Source organism: Schistocerca serialis, chromosome 4, assembly GCF_023864345.2.
Source record: "Schistocerca serialis cubense isolate TAMUIC-IGC-003099 chromosome 4, iqSchSeri2.2, whole genome shotgun sequence".
In the NCBI taxonomy this organism is placed as follows: Eukaryota; Metazoa; Arthropoda; class Insecta; order Orthoptera; family Acrididae; genus Schistocerca; species Schistocerca serialis.
This window is the reverse complement of record NC_064641.1, coordinates 489,400,927-489,427,038: the sequence shown is the minus strand read 5'-3', so window position 1 is coordinate 489,427,038 and position 26,112 is coordinate 489,400,927. Positions and strand designations below refer to the sequence as shown.

At 43.3% G+C, this 26,112-nt stretch overlaps 1 protein-coding gene across 1 annotated transcript in view; it reads right to left on the bottom strand.

Annotated features, from left to right (window-relative positions):
- Nucleotides 1-26,112, bottom strand: part of LOC126473909 (serine/threonine-protein kinase 32A) — a 622,586-nt gene that overhangs the window by 247,908 nt on the left and 348,566 nt on the right. The window contains exon 3 of the mRNA XM_050101255.1: nt 24,336-24,501. Within this exon, the coding sequence (XP_049957212.1) occupies nt 24,336-24,501 (166 nt within the window). The remainder of the gene's footprint in view (nt 1-24,335; nt 24,502-26,112) is intronic.

The window sequence follows — 26,112 nt, the reverse complement described above, 5'->3', positions numbered from 1 at the left end:
CCAGAGGCACCAAATAAGCAAACAATCCGTGCAGCTAAAATCTTCTCAGTTTTGGCACCGTAAATATGAAGTTATTGCCAGAGAAGTAGTGCAATGTATCACATCATGTACTTAATGAGAATGAAGAGTGAAAAGAAAAATAAAACCAAAGGATTTCGATGAGAATATGTGCCCAGTTTTCCTAAGTTATGTAGAAGTGTTTCTCTTAACCCACGCCCAAGTGGATTGCAACGCAGAGCTGGGCAAGAGACAAGTAACTGTAACTAACATTTTGTTTATACAAACATTACTGTGCGAACGTGTTGAAAACTACACTGTGCAACACAGTGGCGGGGTAACTTCTTCGAGACGCCGTAATAGTCTCCCATTACCATGCAGGAGTTTGAATTTGAGTCAGAGAGGGCGCCCCGCGATGTCACCCTCGGAACTGCCGACGCTTCAAACAGCAAGGTGTCGACACACGCCAAAAAATGACCGGAGGTCAGAGGTGTATGAGAGATGGGAGGTGGGTTATTGCTGTCACGTTGGCACCAATTTCACCACAATCCTGCCCAACGCCGCCGTCGACGTGTCACACGATGGGAACATCGTCACGTTCCCCTCTTACCAGTGTTCCAACATTTCAGCCTTCTTTGAAGCCTCTGTGATGGACCTCAGAACCGCAACGCCCAATGCTGAAATTTATTGCTGAGAAAAACATTTCAGACAGACCGCCGCTTAGAACCGACACGAAAATCAATTAGGATGTGGCATAAATGTGCGCCAATGGAACCACCCCTTCCGTTGGGGCGTTGACTCCCATACATTTCGCGGTCGAAATTATAGCTCACAGTGCGATGAGCCACAGGACTACGTGCTTCACAGTCTCTGATACTGGTGACACCCCACAGACGATTCATTGCTTTTCTAGGGACATCGTGGACCCAAAGGCCCCATGAACATGATCGCACCCCTTTGCTGTGTAGTGCGACTGCAATTTTTGCTCTGTTGTGCATGGCGGCATTACTAGTGATCATTGAACGAAATTTGGAAGGGATTCAGAGCAGCAAATGGTGTTTATGTTCTTGTAGCCCTCCCGTTCCCCTCCCTTCTGTGGTTTGATCAGGTGGGGAGTTGGGAGGGGGGCAAAGAGTCCTACTAACTCCCCCAGTTTGGCAACACCTTCGGTGCCAGCTGCAGACATTTGTTAATCAGTTTCAAAATGTACCTGTACGAAGGCAGCACGTGGCGAATTCCTAGGAGCTTACAGACAGGCAACCCACTGGCACCCTTGAGCTGAGTGGCGCTACGGCAGTGTTCTGGCACCTACTTGCAGGCAAGTAGAAACTGAGCGGTATCGAGGGGGTTTGCTGCCAGCAGGAATCTGACACACGTAGTTTCTATACAGGTACATTTTCAAAGCGCGCAACATATCTACGTAGGTGACACCAAAGGTGTTGCCAACTGGGTGGCTTTTGAGGGATCCTTTCCTGTTTTATTCAAGGATTTGTCAATGTCAACTTCCCCGTGACAACACCACAGGCGGGTGCGAAACAAAACAGCTGAAAAAGCATAAACACACTTTGCTTCCTTGAATCACGTTTAAATTTCTTCGAATGGTTTTGTACGGTCCTTGGTGGTTTCACCCTGTACAAAAGAGCAAACGTTGCAGTCGTGCTGCCGGCCGCTGTGACCGAATGGTACTAGGCGCTTCAGTCCGGAACAACGCTGCTGCTACGGTCGCAGGTTCGAATCCTGTCTCGGGCACGGATGTGTGTGATGTACTCAGGTTAGTTAGGTTTAAGTAGTTCTAAGTCTAGGGGACTGATGACCTCATGTTAAGTCCCACAGTGCTCAGAGCCATTTGAACCATTTTGCAGTCGTGCTTCACTCCAAAGGGGTGCAATCCCGTTCAGTGGGATTCCAAGCCCACGGAACCCTGACAGAAATGTTGAATCGCATAGCGTGTATCGACAGTGTCAAAGGTTGTCAAGAACTTCATCCTATTGCTCATCGCATTGTGAATTGTCGTTTGCGACTGCAAAAGTGTATGGCAATCAGGTCTCCAAGGGAATGGTTAGTTTCAATGACGCTGTTTTAGTTAGCCCTCCTTCCGTCCCTCCCCCCCCCCCCCCCACACACACACACGTCCTTTTGGTGTCGACTCTGAGCGACAGTGTGCCTGAAATGTTTTCTCGGCTGCCAAGAAAGAATCCTCGTGTTTTCAACCCTGGATTTCGTGGTTGTGACTTCCATTGTGGAGTCGTCAAGAGAAGGGGTGAAATGTGGGTAAAAGGGGGGTGTGAAGACCTTCCCACCGTGTGACACATCCACAGGGGTGTCAGACAGAATTTTCGTGAAATTTAGTGACAAAATAAACCCATCTTACACTTCAAAAATGGTTCAAATGGCTCTGAGCACTATGCGACTTAACTTCTGAGGTCATCAGTCGCCTATAACTCAGAACTAATTAACCTAAGGACATCACACACATCCATGCCCGAGGCAGGATTCGATCCTGCGACTAGCAGTCGCTCGGTTCCAGACTGTAGCGCCTAGAACCGCACGGCCACTACGGCCGGCCCTTACACTTTACATAAACTTCTAAACTCTGGTCTTTCCTTTACGTGTGTCCACACCTTGCTATTTGAAGTGTCGCTGAGACCGAGTGGGATGTCCTGGGCGGCACTCGATGCACCATCGGAGACGAAAATTGTAGGAACCATTGAGCCAAATTTCAAATTTCTGATGCCCAATGGGAGACAATGTCGAAAAAGAGGCCCTATAAATGAGTTCAGCAGTATGTAAGTATCTCATGTAAAACCAAAGCTGTGTGTTATTTCAGACAAAGATGAGCCTTTAAATATAAAAAAAGACGTGAGTATTGGAATTAAGTACTATGTGCAGCCAGTCAAAAGAGTTTTAAGTTATAAAATTATTTAAAACTCGTCTCTGTTACGTGAAATCATCAGTAAGCGTTCAGAAGCAGCCATAATAAAATATCAGTCAGTAAATGTTCTGAAGGGACTTGCAGCTAACTAAAGCGTTTTCTATTGTTGATACCTGCGGAAAAACTATTCTTATTTTAAGGAGGGAAGGACAGCAGTGGTTAAAACACTGAACTCTTTACTCGGGGATGGGGGAAAACGTTTCATACGCACTTCCAGCTATCAAGATTTCGGTTTTATGCGTTTTTCCTAAATGAGTTAAGTACAGGGAAGCTTCCTTTAAAAGAGAATGGCCGACTTCCTTCCTCAATCTTGTTTTCTTAATAACAAAAACGATGTAATGGTGCATTTTATGAGGCGCCCATCTATCGTAACATTCCTGCAGCTGCGTTTAATGCACGCGATGTATACAAATGGGACTCATACTAACGGGCCTGAAGATTTAAAATTCCCAGCGATCCTGACTAGCCACCAGTTATCCACTTATGTGTGCTGTAAGCAGAACTTAGGTGTGATCGAGGAACACCAGTGGTCCCTCGAAAAATAAAAACCATAACCTGTGAGAGGGATACCACCCGAGGGAGTTTAAGGAACGTAGCTAGCTAATTCAAGGAAAGAGTTATACGTGAAAGAGTGAAGAGCTAAGTACATAGGTGCACGTTCGTGATGTAGTTGATTGTTACTTCGCGTATCACAAAGAATGATTTACAAGAGAGAAGTTATGGAAAGTAAAGAGACAGCTAGCCTACTTACATAGTATGAAAGAATTTCAAACAGAAATGTAAAAATTTGGCGCTTCATAAAACGCTCTTGCCAATAAATGATAAAAAGGCAAATCCTGCTGTCATTTCCAAAAGGACACCTTCTGTTCAGAAATGATGCTAGTTGTCAAATACAACTGCCCACAAATGTCATGTCAAGTGGAATTCTGTTAAAACTCAAGGTTCGGTGAGCGATAACTGAAACTACTGGTCACCATCGCCACCTAGCTAATTGATGAAAACAGTCCGTACTCCGCTGAAAATATCGTTTATTCCCTCGTTTTGAGATAAGTTTAAGATGCCTCACCCTTCTTCATGGATTGACACACCTCTTAGTTTCTGATGCACTACAATCGTAGAAACAAAAACCTAAGTAGTATAGAATTGTTGGTTTAAGATCTAGAAGGCCAACTCGGTCCCCAAATACGAAAGTTTTTCTCTGCATAAACTGCAATCTTTCTACCTGAAGTGTGGGTGTGTGGTATGAAGTACATAGGTTTGGTATATAAGTGGACGAGTTTGTCTAGCTTTTGAGGGACTGGCTTTGTATTATCGAGAACTGATGTTCGAATTTCCATCCGACCTTTCACATGTGGGTTTACCGTGATTTTGCTAAACCGAGTAACGCGAAACCTTTGAACAGCCCTTTGTTAAAAAAAATAGCCGATTTTATTCATTTTCGTCTCCCTATCCGAGGTTCTGCTCCGTCTCTAATGACATGACGTTGAAGGGGCGTTCCTTTAAAACTCAATGTATACGACTGTCTTAGAAACGACACCGCGTAAATGTGCAGGGTTACATGAATACAGAGATGCATCTACAGCAGAAAATGGTATGAACGGGAGAAGGAATAGCTATGAATAAGAGGACATGACAAAGAGTAAGTTACCGTGAACGATTCAGAGATAGGGTTATTCTCATCAGAGCCGAATCCACACTAAGTACGACTGCTATAGTTAGGCACACATGCTGGCGCCATAAACAGCAGATGATGAAAGATAGACTGTGTATGAAGGACCTGATTGTACAGTTCAGATATGAATGCATGAATAATTCAGTTACCATTAAGGATCGAAAAGTTATAGTATAGGAAAGCATAGAAGAAGGATTACGCGAGAATACTGGTTCGGCAACGGAAGAGAGTGAGGGGAAAATCCCCTTAGTTTCTGCAGTAATTCTCACATATTTGCACCAAATACATTGTTAAAAAGCACAAGAGGAGAAAGTTTAGCTGGAAACGGCCAGGACACACAAAAAGATGTATATTTTATTACATCATCATGACGCAGAGATTGTCAGTTAAGGGATTGTAAGGCGTACTCAGCAGCAGATACAGACTCATATCACAATTTCATCATAATGAAGAGTTTATTCAAGTGGTTAAGAAAATCGTAAGAATGAACCAACGCACAAGGAAGCGAAATACGGGAATACTGAGGAATGGGTATGTGCTTTCGACATTCTGTAAGGCTGTAGGTATTGGAATAACAATCTGTATAGGATGTAGTTCAGTTTACTAGTAATGGATACCTCTAAAAGGGTATTGACATACGACAAACGTAGGTATAAGAAACCATACTGAGAAGAACTTGTGTGCAACAGAAACATGCAAGTCTCATAGAGATTAAATCAGTAGGAAGTTGACGGAAGCTAAAGCGAAACGGCTATAGCAAAATCGCGAACAAATTGAAAAGAAAATAGTTTGCAGAAAGACTGATTTACCTATAGAAAATTAGGCAAATTTAAAAGCGTTAGACATTAAGAGTTAAATACAAAGGATTTAGAATGTCGACAGAAATAGTGAACTGTAGGCCTCTATTCAACGGAAACCTGTCTGGCAGTGTGGTAGAAGATGAAAGGGCTGCAGATTTGGATGACAGGGGCTTTAGTGTCACTGTCACAGTTTGGAAATCCTCGCAAAATCTTATGATCGAACACGTCAGATGAGGTAAGCAAAATACTTACACGATTTCTAAAATCATTGGGTGAAGTGGTAACCGAACAATTATTCGAGTTAGAACGTAAAATTTAGGAGATTGGAAGCATGCTGCTTTTCGCAAGAGTAAGATAGACTCACTCCCGAAATCAAGGGGAGAAATGTGCGTAAAAGCACACTATCAGCGTGACGGCTCATGCATCAAAGTTGCTGCACACAGTAATATGGAAACGAATGGAAAACTGAATAGAAAATCAGATGGTGACTAATTAGTCTTTAGGTAACTAAGGGCAACACAGACGCAGTTCTGACGGTACACTTGATTAAGCGTAAATATGCAAAATATTTTCATAGTTCTCGTTGACCTGGGAATGCGTTCTACGATGAAATGTGGTGCAAAAAGCTAAGAGGAGCAATGACAATAGAATACCAAGAACTAAGTGCACGGGCTAAAAAGCTCAAAGGACCAAGGAGGATTTAAGAGTAAGTCTAGCAGAGACATAGAGAGAATTCTTCACCAAATGAAGTCTGCTAGTACCTAAAAAGGCCTTCTTGCGAGAAGAATACTCAGAGAATGTAAGTCTGGAACGTAGTTCATCTAGAGGTGAATCAAGGACGATGTAAAAACCGTAAATGAAGTTATCTAAAGGGTTTGAGAAATGATGTTAAAGAAGCGCGTTTGCAGATTTGTCATTGTCAGATTCGACGAACGAGCAAATATTACGAATATGTTTCGTGACCTCAATGAGAATCCGTGGTGGAAAAAGGACGTTCTTTTTGCAGAACACTATTGAGAAAATTTAGAGAACCGGTATTGGAAGGTGACTGCAAGACATTTCTACTGACCTAACACGCATTTCGTGAAGGACCACGAATAGAAGAGATACAGGGGCTTGTACGGGGGAATATAGACGGTAGTGTTTCCCTCACTGCAATTGCGAATGGAACAGGAAAGGGAATAACTAGCAGTGGAACAAGATACCCTCCACATAGCACCATACTGTGGCTTGCGAAGTACGTATGTACACTCCTGGAAATGGAAAAAAGAACACATTGACACCGGTGTGTCAGACCCACTATACTTGCTCCGGACACTGCGAGAGAGCTGTACAAGCAATGATCACACGCACGGCACAGCGGACACACCAGGAACCGCGGTGTTGGCCGTCGAATGGCGCTAGCTGCGCAGCATTTGTGCACCGCCGCCGTCAGTGTCAGCCAGTTTGCCGTGGCATACGGAGCTCCATCGCAGTCTTTAACACTGGTAGCATGCCGCGACAGCGTGGACGTGAACCGTATGTGCAGTTGACGGACTTTGAGCGAGGGCGTATAGTGGGCATGCGGAGGCCGGGTGGACGTACCGCCGAATTGCTCAACACGTGGGGCGTGAGGTCTCCACAGTACATCGATGTTGTCGCCAGTGGTCGGCGGAAGGTGCACGTGCCCGTCGACCTGGGACCGGACCGCAGCGACGCACGGATGCACGCCAAGACCGTAGGATCCTACGCAGTGCCGTAGGGGACCGCACCGCCACTTCCCAGCAAATTAGGGACACTGTTGCTCCTGGGGTATCGGCGAGGACCATTCGCAACCGTCTCCATGAAGCTGGGCTACGGTCCCGCACACCGTTAGGCCGTCTTCCGCTCACGCCCCAACATCGTGCAGCCCGCCTCCAGTGGTGTCGCGACAGGCGTGAATGGAGGGACGAATGGAGACGTGTCGTCTTCAGCGATGAGAGTCGCTTCTGCCTTGGTGCCAATGATGGTCGTATGCGTGTTTGGCGCCGTGCAGGTGAGCGCCACAATCAGGACTGCATACGACCGAGGCTCACAGGGCCAACACCCGGCATCATGGTGTGGGGAGCGATCTCCTACACTGGCCGTACACCACTGGTGATCGTCGAGGGGACACTGAATAGTGCACGGTACATCCAAACCGTCATCGAACCCATCGTTCTACCATTCCTAGACCGGCAAGGGAACTTGCTGTTCCAACAGGACAATGCACGTCCGCATGTATCCCGTGCCACCCAACGTGCTCTAGAAGGTGTAAGTCAACTACCCTGGCCAGCAAGATCTCCGTATCTGTCCCCCATTGAGCATGTTTGGGACTGGATGAAGCGTCGTCTCACGCGGTCTGCACGTCCAGCACGAACGCTGGTCCAACTGAGGCGCTAGGTGGAAATGGCATGGCAAGCCGTTCCACAGGACTACATCCAGCATCTCTACGATCGTCTCCATGGGAGAATAGCAGCCCGCATTGCTGCGAAAGGTGGATATACACTGTACTAGTGCCGAAATTGTGCATGCTCTGTTGCCTGTGTCTATGTGCCTGTGGTTCTGTCAGTGTGATCATGTGATGTATCTGACCCCAGGAATGGGTCAATAAAGTTTCCCCTTCCTGGGACAATGAATTCACGGTGTTCTTATTTCAATTTCCAGGAGTGTAGATGTAGAATTAAAAATAAAAAAGTTCTACACAGAATCGGCGAGGAAATAAAGATGTCGTAAACGTTAACTATCGAAAGGAATAAGATAATGGAACGCGTGTTAAGATATGAGGTAATATTTTTCCTGGTACTAGAGAGTGTCGTTGAAGGCCATAATTATAGATGAAGACAGAGATTAGAAAATACACAAGAAACATCTGTAGACATTGGTTGATCCTCAGGTGCAAAGACTGGCACTGGAAAGAAATCAAGGCTGACGGTATGAAACCAATGAAAAGACTGACGATCCCAAGCAAAAAATGTAAAGTGTTCTCTTTGTATTACTGAGAAGTTGAACTCTATGACTAACACACCTACGCTGTAAGCTTCACTCAATCCTCGGTAGAATGTTTTAAGATTAGAAGCTCCTGGAATCTCTCCAGTTTTACGGCCACGGTAATTTCCATAAACTATGCGTGGGATGAATCAATATAGTATTACTTGCTGATTCTTCTAGAAACGTACGCTCTCGGAATTTTAAAAGTAAGCTGCATCGTGTAATGCAACACCCCTATTACAGCGTCTGCCACTGGAGTTAGATAAACATCTCAGTGGTGGTTTCGCGTTCACTAAACGAACCTTTGACGAAACGTGTTGCTTTTCTATGAATCTGCTCTATTTGATCCATCAGTTGTACCTGGCAAGAATCCCAGCGTGACGAGCAATGCTCAAGTGCCGGTAGAACATGGGTTTTCTAAACAGCCGCTTTCGTCGACTGACTGCTCTTCAAAATGGTTCAAATGGCTCTGAGCACCATGAGAGTTAACATCTGAGGTCATCAGTCTCCTAGACATAGGACGACTTAAACCTAACTAACGTAAGGACAGCACACACATCGATGACCGAGGCAGGATTCGAACCTGCAACCGAAGCAGCAGCGCAGTTCCGGACTGAAGCGCCTAGAACCGCTCGGCCACAACGGCCGGTGACTGTTCTTATTGAGAAGTCTGGCAATGAATCTCTCTCGTAACTGTCTTCCGTACGAGTAGCTTTATGTGATCGTTCCACTTTAATTCGCGCCGTATCCAAACTGCGTGTTTTATGGGTGTGATGCATCCATTGATTGTTCGACAATCGCGTGATCATAGCTCCCACATTTGTGATTTCTCTATATACAACACCATCATCCGCGAACAGCCTTGTCAAAGTGCTGATGTTATCCAGTACGTCATTTATATACATGGAAATCAGTAATTGTCCTATAACACTCTCTTGTGGTACACACGAAGTTAGGTTTACGTCTGATGATTTCTTTCCGTTAACAATGACAAGCTATGTTCTACTTTCTAGGAACTCTTTAATCCGATGCAAATGCTGGCCTGATTTTCCGTACGCTCGCCTTTTGTTCATTAGACAAAGTTATTGAACTGTGGTGCCTTCTGGAAGTCAAGGAACACGGAATCAACCTGGGCACATGTAAGGATAATTTTCCTGCAAGAATTATGAAATAACTGTAACAAGTCTATGTGGAAAGCGTCATGTCTTTCTGAGAGCGCAGACTGAACATTCTCAATAACTTAAGCAGCTATTATAATCTATATATACATTTTGACGCGAAAGTCATTGGTTACGCCTGTGTCGGAAGTAGGACTCCTGAAGAAAGAATGTTGTCGATGTGCCAGTAAAGTGAATGGCGCATGAAGGGGATGGGAGAGAGCGTTCAAAACTGTAGGAATAGTTATTCGATATGACTCAATTAAATGGAACTTGAAGAGTTTCAGTGTTACTGTCAATTGATTTGATATTACTCTCGATAATGTCTGTTCAGGATATAAATCAATCCCTGTGATATTCCTTTGGTTTTCAAGGAAGTCTAGTCGGTCTCTGCGACTCGGTAAAACTGTCACTGGCAGTTAGATTCATGACTAGGATTCCTTTGCAATATGAAGATACATAACCGAAGAGTCAAAGACGATTCAGTCAGCATTTCATAAAATTATTTTGACATTTTTCTGGCCTCTCTCATTTCTCATCTGACTTGTGTTTCACCACAGCCTTGCTTCTTCGAAGATTTTTGTCTTTACATTTCGACCACAATGAATAAACACCACAGCCTGTTTTCCATGCTCTAGTGTACTCCTACAAGATATCCGCTTTCCAGCGCCGAATTTACTGTTCCTGGGTGCCTGTCACAGCTTACACAACTTCATCACTTCTGATGGAAAGATGTTTCAAAGACTTCTTTCTCTGTGTATTTATTTTTGTACATCGTCAATTCCTACCTTAGATGTCCACTCAACTTCTAACGCTGCTCCTTGGTACCACATTTCTGCTGGGTACAGTTTCCTAGCCTCCTGCCTCCCAGTAGTGCACTTCCTCTTTCATACGCCAGCTGTATTCTAGACATACGCTTTCAGGAACTCCATACGCAACTCCATGTCAATATTTGATACGGCTAGGATTTATTTGTTAAAGTAAGTTTCCACCTGCTGCATCGTTCTAATGCTGACAACTCTTTTCCCTCTTTAATGAAATTTATTCGCAATTGCGGAATCTTTCTGACGTGGTCTGCGATATGTATGAAGATATTACCTATTGGTGACACATGATAATTTGTGCCGGACTGGGACTCTAACGCAGATTTCCCGCTTTAAGTGAGCTGTCGCCTTGACCGCTTTGGCTATCCAAGCACGCCTACAGGACCGAACTAGGCTTCCAGATGTCATGTTGTATACGACTCCATCGCTCGCAGTTTCCCGAATCGAGAAATCTTTCGCTTCTACTTCTGCTGTATGAGCCCCATGTTGATGAATGCTAGTCACTCTTCTCCTTTTTAATACGTTCATCATTCCTTTGTGCATCTTTAAGTTATATTTTGTGCTGTGTTTGTTCCGTTAGCGTTTTTATTTCCTTCCTTCGATGTATGTCTTAACAATGGTACATCCACCTAGCCTCAGAAATTTCTCAACCCAAATTTGTGTGTGTGTGTGTGTGTGTGTGTGTGTGTGTGTGTGTGTGTGTGTGTGAGAGAGAGAGAGAGAGAGAGAGAGAGAGAGAGAGAGAGAGAGAGAGAGAGAGAGGGAGGGAGAGAGAAAGAGAGAGAGAGAGAGAGAGAGAAAGAGACAGAGAGAGAGAGAAAGAGACAGAGAGAGAGAGAGAAAGAGACAGAGAGAGAGAGAAAGAGACAGAGAGAGAGAGAGAGAGGGATTTTTGCAGAAATTTCGTATGAATGCAGATACTGTTTCTGGTCCACACATAGGCCTGCTGTGTTTTTTAATTTTATTTTGATTTTCAATATGGTGCTCACTTATTGGCGTAACCACATACAAGAAAGTGTAGAAACAGTCATTTGCAGCTACTACGATGGAACTCCACTGTGGCAAGCAATGCTCGATCGGTTGTGATAATACACACGGTGTTCCGAAACTATTCGTCTTTAGTTATTTTACACGTAGTCCCCGAATATCTACTGCTTGGAACGATTTACACAGAAGGTAGTTTAGCATGCTAATCGCAGCATCGGCATTCACAGGAACTGCTCGAAAGCGCGACCATTGGCTCGTATGCACGCAGTACATCGTCGGACCACTGATTTTACTCTCCGTTTGAAGATTCCCGGCATGTGCGCAAGCGCACCAGAAGCGACGGCGCTTCTGGCGACGAAGCCTTCTTCTGTTCCCATAACGGTTTCATGTACCAACTACTTCATATGCCCCGCAGAGGAAAAAACCCAGACACGTGAGGTCAGACTATCTGAGAGGCCAGGCCACAATGTCCTCCATCGATTTAACAAGGTGGCTCTCAGATGATTCCTCATAGCGATGCTGAAATGGACTGGCGCACTGTCGTGCTGGAGGTACGTCCTCTGTCTAACATCCATAGGTAAATCCTAAAGCAGTTCCGGCAACATTAAGTTCCACGAATATTGAAAATATCCATTCGTTGAGGAGGAACGGAACATTGTATGCTCCAGTCTTCCTGTCACCGAGAATGCTGGCCCACACATCAACACCAAATCGTTGTTGATGAGGACTACGTTGAGTAAATCGTGGATTCACATATGCCCAAACATGCGAACTGTGGATTTTGAAAGAGCTTTCACGAGTAAACGAACTCTGATCGGTGTATAGAACCTCGTCTGGAAATCAAGGGCGCAGGGCAATTCGTTATAAAAACCATTGTACTAAGTGCTCTCTGTTGTAAAACTCGTTGCGCTAACTGCACGCGTTGGGGAAAATCTATAAGTGCTAGTACTGCTATGCGCTGGTGGTGGAAAGGACGAATCTGCTGGTCACGTAAAACATTCCACACAAGGCTATGTTCGACGCCAAGGATGTGTGTCGTGTACTTGTAGATGGAGTGCCTTCAACATGTCGCAGAATCTCGTCTTCCATTCCGGGAGATCACACTGTTCGAGCCGGCCGCTGTGACCGAGAGGTTGTAGACCCTTCGGTCCGGAACCGAGCTGCTGCTACGGTCGCAGGTTCGAATCCTGCCTCGGGCATGGATGTGTGTGATGGCCTTACGTTAGTAGTCCTAAGTTCTAGGGGACTGATGACCTCAGATGTTAAGTCCCATAGTGCTTAGAGCCATTTGAACCACACTGTTTGACTCTGACCTGTATCATGCATACTTGAGCGGAAAGAGCCTGTTTATGTAGTAGGCGATGCAGACGACCGAATGTTAGGTGTTGCGAAAATCGGCGGTTGGGAAAGCGCTGTCGACTCTCTTGCACTGGATCTCGTCCCTTTCCATTAAACAGACGCATATACCAGATGCCTTTCAGCCCTGTGGTTCAAATGGCTCTGAGCACTATGGGACTTAACTTCTGAGGTCATCAGTACCCTAGAACTTAGAACTACTTAAACCTAACTAACCTAATGACATCACACACATCCATGCCCGAGGCAGGATTCGAAACTGCGACCGTAGCAGTCCCGCGGTTCCGGACTGCAGCGCCTAGAACCGCACGGCCACCGCGGCCGACTTTCAGCCCTTTCATAACACGTAAAACGCTCCATGTTCACTGTTGTCACAAGGCGGCCATGACTGCGAATGAATCTCTGTGTTTCCAAGAGGACCTCAGAGCCAACCACCCGTACACAGAGCAATTTTGATATGACAGTACACGTTGCCAGTCAGCGACTTCGTCAGCGCCACTAACAAAATGTTTCCTAACATCACAAGATGACTTCAGAGACCATATATTCCTGATGGAAATATGTTTATTTTGATTTTCTGTACCTCCAGTATCAATCTGAGCAAATAGTTTCCCAACACGCACTACCCACGAGCGTCGCCGCCGCGCTCGTTACAGGGTTGAAGCCTGCCCACATTCACTTAGTTCCTCGACATCTCCTCAGAATTCCGTGTTGTTCCTATACGAACTGCGCCCTGACAAAGGGCGACATATCTTTCTGCTTCACTCTGCGGTTTCCTTGGTGAAAATCCTTCAACAATTTTAAAAAGTAACCATATTTTATAATTTTCCTTTTCTAGAATGGACACATCGATTAATTACTCATTCGAAAGTGAGACATTTATCAGCTAATCACCAGGTGAGATGGTAATGGGGCACTTTTGGACTGTTGGAGACGGGATTTCTAGTTCCAGTTTGTACCTTACAACCAACAGAACTCTCCAGAAAACAGTTATGAGAACCAAGGGATGGAAACAATTTTTAATTTATTTCTGAAAAATTTGTTCCAGAAAAAATATGAAAACCTAGTGCACATGAAATTACACTTGTTTACGCGAACACAGAGTGAACTCCGTCGCTTCTTCGACGTTTTTGTTGTTGTTGCTTTTGTTGATGTTATTGTTGTTGTTGTTGTTGTTGTAGTCTTCCGTCCGAAGACTGATTTGATGCAGTTCTTCATGCTACTCTATCCTGTGTGAGCCCCTCCATCTCAGAACAATTACGCAACCTACATCCATCTGAATCTGCTTACTGTGATCATCTTTTGGCCTTCCTTCTCGATTCATAGCCCCCAAAAGTTCCTCCAATAGTAAGTTGGTGATCCCTTGATGTCGCAGAATGTGTCCTGTCAACCGATCCCTTCTTATGGTCAAATTGTGCCACAAATTCCTTGTCTACCCAATTCTATTCAGTACCTCCTCATTAGTTATGTGATCTAGCCATCTAATCTCTAACATTCCACTGCAACACCACATTTCTAAGGATTCTACTGCTGCCCAAACAGCAGAAACCATCTACTGATTTAGTGTTTCGTTTCCTAATCTAACTTCCTTAGCGTCACCTAATTTAATTCGACTAAATTCCATTACCACTGTTTTGCACTTGTTGATGTTCATCTTACATCCTCCTTTCAAGGTAATCTCCATTCCGTTCAATTGCTCATCCAAGTACTTTCCTACCTCTGACAGAATTACAATGTCATCGGGAAACCTCAGAGTTTCTGTATCTTTTCCCTGGGAGCTGTAATTCCTACTCCTAATTTTTTTAGTTACCTTTATTGTTTGTTCATTGTACAGGTTGAACAACATCGGATGTAGGCTACAGCACTGTTTCATTCCCTTGTTAACCACAGCTTCCCTTTCATTCCCCTCGACTCTTCCTGCAGTCTGGTTTCTGTACAAGTTGTACATAGGTTTCGATCCCTGTATTTTACGCCTGCTACCTTTAGAACTTGAAAGAGATTATTCCAGTCAACATGTCAATAACTTTCACTAAGTCTACAAATTCTGTAAACGTAGGTTTGCCTTTCCTTAACGTATCTTCTAAAATAAGTCGTAGGGTCACTTACCTCACTTTTCCCTACATTTCTCGGAATCCAACCTCATCTTTCCCGAGGTCGGCGTCTATCAGTTTTTCCATTCTTCTGTAAAGAATTCCTGTTAATATTTTGCAACCATGACTTATTAAACTGTTAATTCGGTAATTGTAACACATGTCAGCACTCAGAGGAGGAGGGAGGAGGAGATTAGTGTTTAACGTCCCGTCGACAACGAGGTAATTAGAGACGGAGCGCAAGCTCGGGTGAGGGAAGGATGCGGAAGGAAATCGGCCGTGCCCTTTCAAAGGAATCAGCACTCGCTTTCTTTAGAATTGGAATTATTACATTCCACTTGAAGTCTGTTGGTATCTCGCCTGTCTCATACATCTTGTAGACCAGATGGAAGAGCTTTGTCGATATAAGACTGTTATTGCTGTCGAAACTGATTATAGTATTAATGTTGACATGTCTAATATTATTAATGTGCCCACGTCGACGATGTTTTGTTGAATGTATCGCGCGCAGACACTTGTTGGTGGCCCAGTATTGAAATCTGCAGTAATTTGGAGGAAGGTTGAACTTGTGTCACGTTGAACGATTCTCTTCGCTCGTCGTTGGTTCCGTTCTGACATCACCTTTTTCCGGCCGCAGAGATATCGAAGATGTCGGAGATTTGATGTTTTACTGGATTCCTAATATTCACGGTACACTCGTCAAATGGTCGTACGGGAAAATCCCCGCTTCATCGCTACCTCGGAGATGCCGTGACCCATCGCTCGTGCGCCGACTGTAACACCACGTTCAAACTCACTTAAATCTTGATAACCTGCCATTGTAGCAGCAGTAACTGATCTAACAATTGCGCCAGACACTTTTTGTCTTACATAGGCGTTGCCGACCACAGCGCCGTATTCTGCCTGTGTTTGAGTTTCTATGCATGTACTAGTTGTTGTTTTCTTTTTTGTTTTTTTTTTGCGCTTCAGTGTAGATCTGCGACGGCAAGCATGATGTCCTTCTTGCGAAGCAATCAACTGAAGAAGAGAGTCTATCTTCCGAGGCTACAGAAGCATGTCGGACATTTGAATAAGTTTGAATGATATCCCAACATTCATCAAAATCCTTAGAACTGCTGTAACCCTAACAGTACCAAGGCATAACGTGTAACACCAACGAAGGATCGAGTTCTTTATGCCCAACACATAAAGATTAAAAAAGAAGCAAATTTCGCTAGTTGTTGTTAACTCTAATTGGAAATGAGCGTGTGGCATTGCTGACCAGGAGGGGAAGTTCGGATTATTGCAGTCGACGCCACATTGGGCGACTCGCATGCCGGTGATGACGATGAAATGATGATGATGAGGACAACAGAACATCCAGTCCACGAGCGGAGAAAATCTCCAACCCGGCCGGTAACCGAACCCGTTCCCGCTTGCATGAGAGGTAAGCACGGTACCACCCAGCTAAACAGGCGGACTAACTTTCATTAACAATATACTTCTCAAATAGGTGCTGGTGTACCAGATGTAGAAGTATGAAACCGGAATTTGGTTGCAATAATGACACGTCTCTTGTTTGAAACTGATAAACAATATTTTACTCAAAATAATCTCTATTGCTATTTATACATTTCTCCCGCCTCTCCGCCGGGCTATAAATGCTATGTAAAAAGACAGTTCTTCTTTTAAAACGAACCAGTCAGCGAGCCATTTTCGTACATTTCCATACGAATTGAAGCGTTGTTCAGCGAGAGGAGGTCCCAGTGACGCAAATAGATGATAATCTGACGGAGGCAAGTCTGGAGAATAAGCCACATGCCCTAGTATTTCCCAACTGAAAGCCTACATCGTTTCCCTGACCCGTTTTGCAAGTGTGACGGGGCATTATCCTGGAGCAATACGACTTTGCGTTGCCTTTTTCTATATTTCTGTCGTTTTTCGCGTAATGCTCGATTAAAATCAATCATTTTCTGTTGGTACCGATCAGTGTTAACGGTTTCACCAGGTTTCAGCAGCTCGTAATAGATCACATCCTTCTGATCTCACCAAACAGAGAGCATTGTCTTGTTTCCAAAGTGATTTCGTCTTGCAGTGGATGTCGATGGTTTGCCTGGATTCAACCATGATTTACGACGCATAGGATTCTCAAAATATATCCCTTTTTTATCACCTGTCACTATTCGATGGAAAAACGAATTTCTTTTGTATCTGGCGAGCAGCATTTCACAAGTGGTCTTTCCATATGCTTGCTGCCTATGCTTCAGTTAATGGGGAACTCATTTTCCCACTTTCTGCACCTTTCTCATAGCTTTCAGCCGAAGTGAAACGGCTTTCCGCGTCGCATTCAATTGTTCCGCAAGTTCCTGTTGCGTTTGAGTATCATCTTCATCCTATAAAGCTTGCAAGTCGTTGTCTTCGAACTTTTTTCGGTGTTGTCCGGCGATTGTCGTTTCTCACGTCAAAATCACCACTTTTGAATTCTTTGAACCACCGGAAACATTGTGTTTTCCCAAGAGCATGATCGCCAAAAGCTTCGACAAGCGTTCGATGCGATTCTATAGCAGTTTTCTGCAAGTGATAACAGAAAACTAATGCTGTCCGCAAATCGTAGTTCGTAGGCACAAAACGTGACTTGTTTATTGGTTTTAAACAGATACAGATGTATGGGACTTGGTCTATTGTGTGCTGACATTGGTCGTCAGCCGTTACAGGAAGTATATGCCGCTGCAGACACGGTCTCACGGGCCCTATACTGACGGCTAGCACCATCTGCAGGGAAATTTTGGTTTCATACTTCCACATCTGGTATAAGTAGGTCCATAACGTGGCAATTTCTTCCAGCACAATCTTAGCAATGCCAACACATTGTCCGTAATGTGCACACCGAGTGGAGGGATACTTCATGACTGCCACAAAAATTTTTAAAAAAATATAAATTTCATTGACTATCGCTGACTTTTATTCACAACATACTTTTGAAAGATGTATATATTCACATGAAGGGTCCTGAACCTGCTACTATAAATATGACAATTGTTGTGAACCTGATAATATGAATATGAGAATTGTTGTGAAAAGTCACGATCACTACTAAGAATTATATTTTACTGAAAAATTTAAAACAACTGCCGAATCTGGTGTAAGATGACATTAAAAATAATAAACAATTTTTCAATATTTTCAACTATATTACGAGGGTTAATGAGTAAATGCAGTTTGAGTTGCCGATAAAAAAGACATTTTGATCACGCTTTACTTTGTCCCACCTTTAGTTCTCTTACGCCAATTTATTCGTTCATTTTGTGTCTCTTACGAAGGCTATACTACGGAGTCGCTCTCGCGTATGCACATACGTGAGGTGCTGTTTTGGGGCCCAGTTCAACTCTCAGCAATTCTCATGGCTGTGCCAAACAGTGTTCTTTTCACTTGCTCAATATTAGCTATACAAGTCCTGTCTGCTGTGTTAAGTTCTTGTACTTCGTTCATTAAGTTGTGTCAGCACATAACAGATTTTCCACTTAAAATATGTAATTTTCTTCGGCGCTGATTTAAAAAGTATTTCCGACTCTGAAATGCTCCATTAACCAACAATTTGTGTTGTTACTCAAAACAAAAATGAACGCTTTCTACAAGTAGTGTTCGATCATTTCTTGTACTAAATGAAAATACTGGGGTTTGAAGCGAAAATGCTTGTGGAACTCTCACTACACTCTTGTTTCTGGAACCGTCATATAGCTTCTTGTAGTCACGTGTGGCTTTTGTGAGCAACAGACAAGTGCATGTTCCCGGTCTCTCCACATTGTTTCGAGTTGTCTAAATGTCACTTGATTTTCGCATTTCCGTTCGCTCAGCCACCAAGTTTATCCAAACTGTTTATACGACGCGCGAACTGAATTGTCACAATGCAGCCTCTTATCGAGTTTGGCACAATATGCGCATCGCACAACTACTGTGTTGACTCGCCCGAATGAAATTCCGATGCAGCTTTCAGCGAAGCCATGTCGTGTAGAGGTACGATACAAACTGCAGCCAAACAGTGAAGCAACAGAGTTCTATCATTCTTTCCTTCTTTTTTCCTTATAATTATTAATTGAATTCTCAATAAAGTTACGTGACTTATTATTGTAGCTGATATTAAACAAGTCGCGGTATTAAGTTACTTTTTCGATTTAAATTTTTCTGTGACGTGCCCATCACATAACAGTTCTTAACTAAACTTAAACTGCAGCGAACATGATCAAGAATTTAGATGATACTTAAAGTGTTTATCCATTAATGCGAACAAAATATCTGTGATTTTGGATTCACCCATTATCCTGTCCTTGCAATACTTATCCAGAACCGTCTTAGAAACGAATAGAAATTATTATTGAATTTATGACATAACTGTTCTTCTACGGCATTCTCATTGGGTCAGACAGCAGACTCTCCGTAACGAGAACTTAATGCGCTTCAGTATTGATTTTAACTAACACTAACAAATTCACATGATTGCAGATGTGATTTTCAGGTTTTCCATGAGCCTTCGCTTCCGCTCATATATCCACTTTCTGTATAACGATTTCTTTGGCCCAGTGTGATTTCATACCGCCACATATCTACATAATATTTATTTTTTCGGTTATGATTTATCGTACAGCTCATAAAAATTTCTGTATTTTGCAACTGAATGTTTTATTTACGTTAATCACACATGTCCCACTTATTAATACTAGACATCTTCAGTGGCCTGAACTGCAAAACAGAAATATTTATATCTGCATATGTTGTATAGAGAGCGTTCTCTTTCTTGTGTTGTTATGGCATAAGATTGCCATGTCTGTATCCCAGTGTGTTGCTGACTTTCTTTTATTAGATGTTCTTGATACATTAATTCGTCAGTGCCTTATAAGTTCTTTGTAACTGATATTAAAATTTCTTGCCGACATCCCACTATATAGGGGGTTATAGCTATTGCATGTTAATGCCCCATACTCTCCCATACGAATCAGTTAGCTCTGCAACGTGTGTAAGGATTCATTAAACTGGTCTTCTGAGCGTGTGGCTTGGTCCAAACTGACAACTTATGTCTACACTGAGTGATGGGTCAAGGAACAGTAACCCACACCTTAAGCTAATGGGGTTACTTTCGAAGAAAACTGGGATACCTGATACTATTTTTGATACGAAAACGCTATCACTTCAAACGACCCATCAGTACCATCGTTACTACCACTATATGCTTAAAGACAGGCACTGGCTAAACTTCAAAGACATATTCCACATAGTTAGAAAAAGTCTGCCAACCCATTAATTACGCGTTAGGATTCGTTTTCTACAGTTATTCACTGTAAGTCAATCGTGGAAAGCAGGAGGGAATAGAAAATGAAAATAGTTCTTACAGAAAATTTTTAAATTGCCTTCCGCTTGCATTGACACATGTGTCAATCCGCCGCATTGGATTCCAGACGCACTGATCTATCCCTGGAATATTCCGTGTGGATTTGCAGCCCTTCACAATACGAGCACGAAGATTTCCTGCACCTTGTACCAGGATCCGATACGCAAAGGGGGTGGGTGAGGGGGGGGGGGGTTAGGTCGTTTGGGGCATGAGACCAAACAGCGAGGCCATCGCTCGCTCTCATTGGATTAGGGAAGGACGGGGAAGGATGTCGGCCGTGCCCTTACAAAGGAACCATCCCGGCATTTACCTGGAGCGATTTAGGGAAATCACGGAAAACCTAAATCAGGGTAGCCGGACGCAGGATTGAACCGTCGTCCTCCCGAATGCGAGTCCAGTGGGCTAAGAAACTTAGAACACTTATACTGCTCACATTACTGGACTGAAAATAAAATTATCCCGTCGGCTCCTCTTAAACAGACTTGTTTCAGCAGCTAAACTTTCCACGGCTTCTATCTATGTACGTAAAACGTGTGTTCCTGAATAATGAACATATTTCTGCACAACATAACTGACTTTTAATCTTTCTGTAGTTATCTTTATTACTGACTAGCTCCATCCCGCATTTTACCCTAGGTTAAATTATCATTTGTTAAAAAAGTACCCTCATGTATTTGTTTCAGTTTTCTAGTAGTTCACCTTCTCCTTTCACCTCTTTCTGCCCATTCCCTCCACCCCGCACTCTCTCTCGATCTCTTCCTTCCCCCTCCCTCTGTTCGTGGTCTCTTACCCCCTCCCCCCTCCCCACTGTCCATCTCGCTGTTCATCTCTTTCTCCCTCCTGCTCCTGTCCGTCTCCTCTCTTTCCTTTTTCAGTCCATTTCTTCTTCTTTTCCTTCTCTGTCCATTTCTGCCTCCCCTTCTCTGTCCATTTCTTCCTCCCTTCTCCCAGTCCGTCTGCTCCTTCTCCCTCTCTATCTGTCCATCTTCTCCTCCGTCCTTCCCCCACCACGTTACCACTTCCACCCCAAAATGAGGCTGGTTGTTCTTGCTCCAACAGTTTTTTTTTCCTGATAGTAATTAATATGTATACCAAATTTGACTGAAATCGTTCCAGATTTTTAGGTTGAGATTTTTACCTGTGGCTTTATTTGCATATGCACATGTCAAATATATTTTATATGCATTTTACATATTTCACACATATTTGTTGTGCACATGCTCGTATTTCGCGTACGCTTCTAGCGAATTTCGCCCTGCAATTTCATTTCCATGCAGCTCAATGTTAATGATGTGTCCCCTGAACTTTGTGTCGTAGGGTAACGAGTACAGTTAGTAGTAAGGAAATAATAAATTAATACGTCATGTTTCATGCGGGAGTGCTCAGCATGAACGGCAAAGATATAGTAAGCGATAACCTTTTTCACTTTCATAATTATGTGGCGACTTGTCAGCAAGAGAAAGTTTCATAAAGGTTCGATGCCATGTGTAAAGTTTATTGAATGTTACAATGTGCTCTCATTCACAAATATTGGATTAATAAAGTATGGGTATTCACGAGTTGTGAGCTACTCTCCTTTTTTTATCACCCCTTTGACAGATAGGTACACACATTTTGGCATGCATAATTACATGTGAAACGCAAACTGCAGAAAGGCAGCTATTCTGAAATTTATAAATTTCCATTTTTTGATGGTTATGATTCTGAGTGGATCAATGCATTGTTTACCACAAAAAGGAATCCTGTTTCCACTATAAGACAGGCCTGGCAACGCCGTCAGTTTTCTGTTAACAGCAGTTGGCGAACTAATTCGGGGCATGTTGGTAGGAGAAGGAAAGTGGATGACGATGTTAAATTCATAAAAAAAATTCTCAGAAAACAGTAACAAGTTTTCCATTGTTCAAATGAGGATAGATTCTTTATCAACTAAACCCAGGGAGCCTAAATTATGCTCTGCTGAAGCGATGTTTCTTATGGTAAAGTCGTTTATAGACACCCGAAAGAGTTTATCACTATATGAAGATGCCACGAGATGACCTTTGGAGCTGAAAATCCACATAGTGCGACATTAATACTGCTGGTTCGATGAAGGACATTTTTATGCTGAGACAAGCTCTACAACCTTTGAAACTGTCATTAAAGAAAGGCCATATATCTGTTCTGCTTATAAATAACAACAAAAGCCATCTAGAAATGTTTCCTCTACATCTCTCAAGACACGATACAATTTTGAAATTCTGTCACCTCACCACTGACAACAACGGCATCTAGTGAGGTAGATGGAGATAACTGAGTAATGCAAACATGAAAAATGTCAAATATTATTCAGAAACACGTAATAAACAATTTTTATTATAATGAAAGGTATTTACACGTAGAATTTTATTTCAAAACACGTAACGTAACCCTAGCATGAATTTGAAAATCCCTTTTACTGCAGAAAGGGAACATGTCCAACGCCAACAAAGTGTCTCCCTCTTTCCCTTCATTTCATACTTGACTTTTAGCTGTATATAATGAGAGAACACCTACACCAAAAAACCTGAAATACATGGCAGGAGATAAATTGCATTAAACATGTTTATTCAGTTTTTTTGTCTCTACTATTAAAGTAGAAAATGTGGGCTTGTTGCCTTTCCGCAGGAAACGTTTCGTCTAAGATTTGTTTGAGAAAAGAGATTCATGACAAATTCCGTTATGGAACAAATATACTGGGAAGAAGTTTCAACATCAATAGTTGCATGAACGGGGCTTTGAAGGACATGCATGAGTTCACACCACTAATAATTCGTTTTAAGAGCTTTTGTACTCTAAAAATTTTAATTTGTATTCGTGAGTTAGCCCGAAAAATGATCCTCTATGGCATTATGGAATGAAAGTAAGGGAAATGTGTTACCAATTTCTGTTTTTGTATCACCTATCTGTCACAACATCTACATTGAAAATCAAGATTCCCTTTGGCGCTTCAGTAGTTTCGGCAGTATGTTCCTTTGGGCTGAATTTTTATCACCTTTACGGGTTTAACGACGAAAACAAACCACAAAGGCGGTGTGAACGTTGTGGAACGAAATAGGCCGTATTCTTTTCAGAGGAACGATCCCTGTTTCTGGATTATCTGTTTAGGATGTCTTGATGGGTTTTTGAGCCACTGTCCTCCGTGATGCAAATGCAGTTTCTGACCATTGCAAAACATGATCTTTTGGATAGAGTGGATAGCAATGTGCGGCTGTTTGCTGATGATGCTGTGCTGTACGGGAAAGTGTCGTCGTTGAGTGACTGTTGGGGGATACAAGATGACTTGTACAGGATTTGTGATTGGTGTAAAGAATGGCAGCTAACTCTAAATATAGATAAATGTAAATTAATGCAGATGAATAGGAGAAAGAATTCCGTAATGTTTGAATACTCCATTAGTAGTGTAGCGCTTGACACAGTCACGTCGATTAAATATTTGGGCGTAACATTGCAGAACGATATGAAGTGGGACAAGCATGTAATGGCAGTTGTGGGGAAGACGGATAGTCGTCTTCGGTTCATTCGTAGAATTTTGGGAAGATGTGGTTCATCTGTAAAGGAGATCGCTTATAAAACACTGATACGACCTATTCTTGAGTACTGCTCGAGCGTTTGGGATACCTATCAGGTCGGATTGAGGGAGGACATAGAAGCAATTCAGAGGCGGGCTGCTAGATTTGTTACTGGTAGGTTTGATCATCACGCGAGTGTTACGGAAATGCTTCAGGAACTCGGATGGGAGTCTCTAGAGAAAAGGAGGCGTTCTTTTCGTGAATCGCTACTGAGGAAATTTAGAAAACCAGCATTTGAGGCTGACTGCAGTACAATTTTACTGCCACCAACTTACATTTCGCGGAAAGACCATAAAGATAAGATAAGAGAGTTTAGGGCTCGTACAGAGGCATACTGACAGTCATTTTTCCCTCGCTCTGTTTGGGAGTGGAACAGGGAAAGAAGATGCTAGTTGTGGTACGAGGTACCCTCCGCCACGCACCGTATGGTGGATTGTGGAGTATGTATGTAGATGTAGATGTAGATGGTAGGAGTGAACTATCGACGTTTCACAAGTTGGTAACATTAAAGGAAAATATTTGGTTTTTGATCACTGGCATGTATTGGTACATTTTAACGTTGGTGGTGAGCTGGCTCGCATACCTTGGAAGGAGAACCAGAGGTTGACAAGGAAGGGATGCTCCAGCGAGGCGAGGATGTCCACCTCTCGCAGCACGTTGCGCAGCGCGTCCCTCTCCACGCAGGCGCTCTTGTTCATGTACTTCATGGCGAACATGCGTTTGCAGTCCTTCTTCTGCACGATGCACACCTGTAGACACAACACCAGTAACACACGTAAGCAAAGCAGAGTTACAGTTGAAGACCGGGTCCTCCCCCCCCCCCCTTCCCCCCCCTTCCCCCCCCCCCCCATACACTAGACGCACAAGTCCACGACGCAATGTAGTTAACGAACACCATGATAGCATTTAATCATAAAGCTTATTATTGACTCACTGCTTCTCATAATAACAACACATACCTTCACCCACTGCCTGACCACTAATGCTTTCCTTGTGGCCTGGAACAAGAAATTATCAAGATTCCATCCAAGAAGAATATCACAGTACCCTCTACCTTCCCATCTGTATTCTTCCGTCACTGTCGAAAGCATTAGAACATACACTATCTGATCAAAAGTATCCAGACGTCACGAGAGACCAACGCGCCAGTCTAAAAGGATGAGGATGTATTGTGTTGTCAGTAGAGCAGCAGTATCAGCAGAATGGATCGGTCAGGAGAGTTCATTAACTTCGAACGTAGAATAATCACTGTATGTCACCTGAGTAACAGATCCACAGGACATTTCAAAGCCTCTAAAGCAGCCCAAGTGGACTGTTTGTGAGGTGATTCTGAAGTGAAAACGCGGAGGAAACAACAAGAGCTAAGCCAACGCTAGGTAGAGTTCATGTAGTGACAGATCGATCACTGCGGAGGGTGCCTGTAAGAAATCGCGTGAAATTGGCGCATGGAGTCACGCGTGACATTCAAAGTGCTACCAGCAGTCCAGCTAGCACAGTGATTGGGCATTCGGAGTTAAAAATAATGGAAAAGAGTGATCGAGCGGCTCCTCATTAGTCATTCGTTTCTGTAGTCAGTGAAAAACGAGCCTTGGTGTGATGTAAACAGCTACGCCACTGGACTGGGAACGAATAATTAGGAATGATGAATCACGCTACCCCATGTGGCAATCTGATAGAAGTATTTTGGTTTGGAGACTGCCTGGATAAGCGGGTAATGTGCGTATATTTTAATCAGTTACGGAGACTCTTTTAGAAAAGAAAAAATGCGTGGTTTAAAGGACCACAAAGATTGCAAGTGTATAAACACTGTATGTCGTTCAGCAGTTTAATCGATATATCCCCTAACAAAACATACTTTATTCCATCCATCCTTGCCGGCCGCGGTGGTCTCGCGGTTCCAGGCGCGCAGTCCGGAACCGCGCGACTGCTACGGTCGCAGGTTCGAATCCTGCCTCGGGCATGGATGTGTGTGACGTCCTTAGGTTAGTTACGTTTAAGTAGTTCTAAGTTGTAGGGGACTGATGACCACAGCTGTTAAGTCCCATAGTGCTCAGAGCCATTTGAACCATTTTTTTGAACCATCCATCCTTCCTAAAAATCATTTATTAGATGTTGGTGTAGTTGACTAAGGGTTATTAACGAGTATTAGTTTTGAATACAGCAGTATTTTAAGTAATACTTGTCATTGTATGTACTGCCAACAGTAAGGTACGGAGGTGTCGATGTTACGGTATGAGAGCGATTCTCGTGACTATATTGTGCTCTCCTTACTGTGTTCAACAGAAAGCTAAATGAGGAACGATATGAACACATTTTGAAGCATTGTGTACTAGGTACAGTAGACGAACATCCACATGATG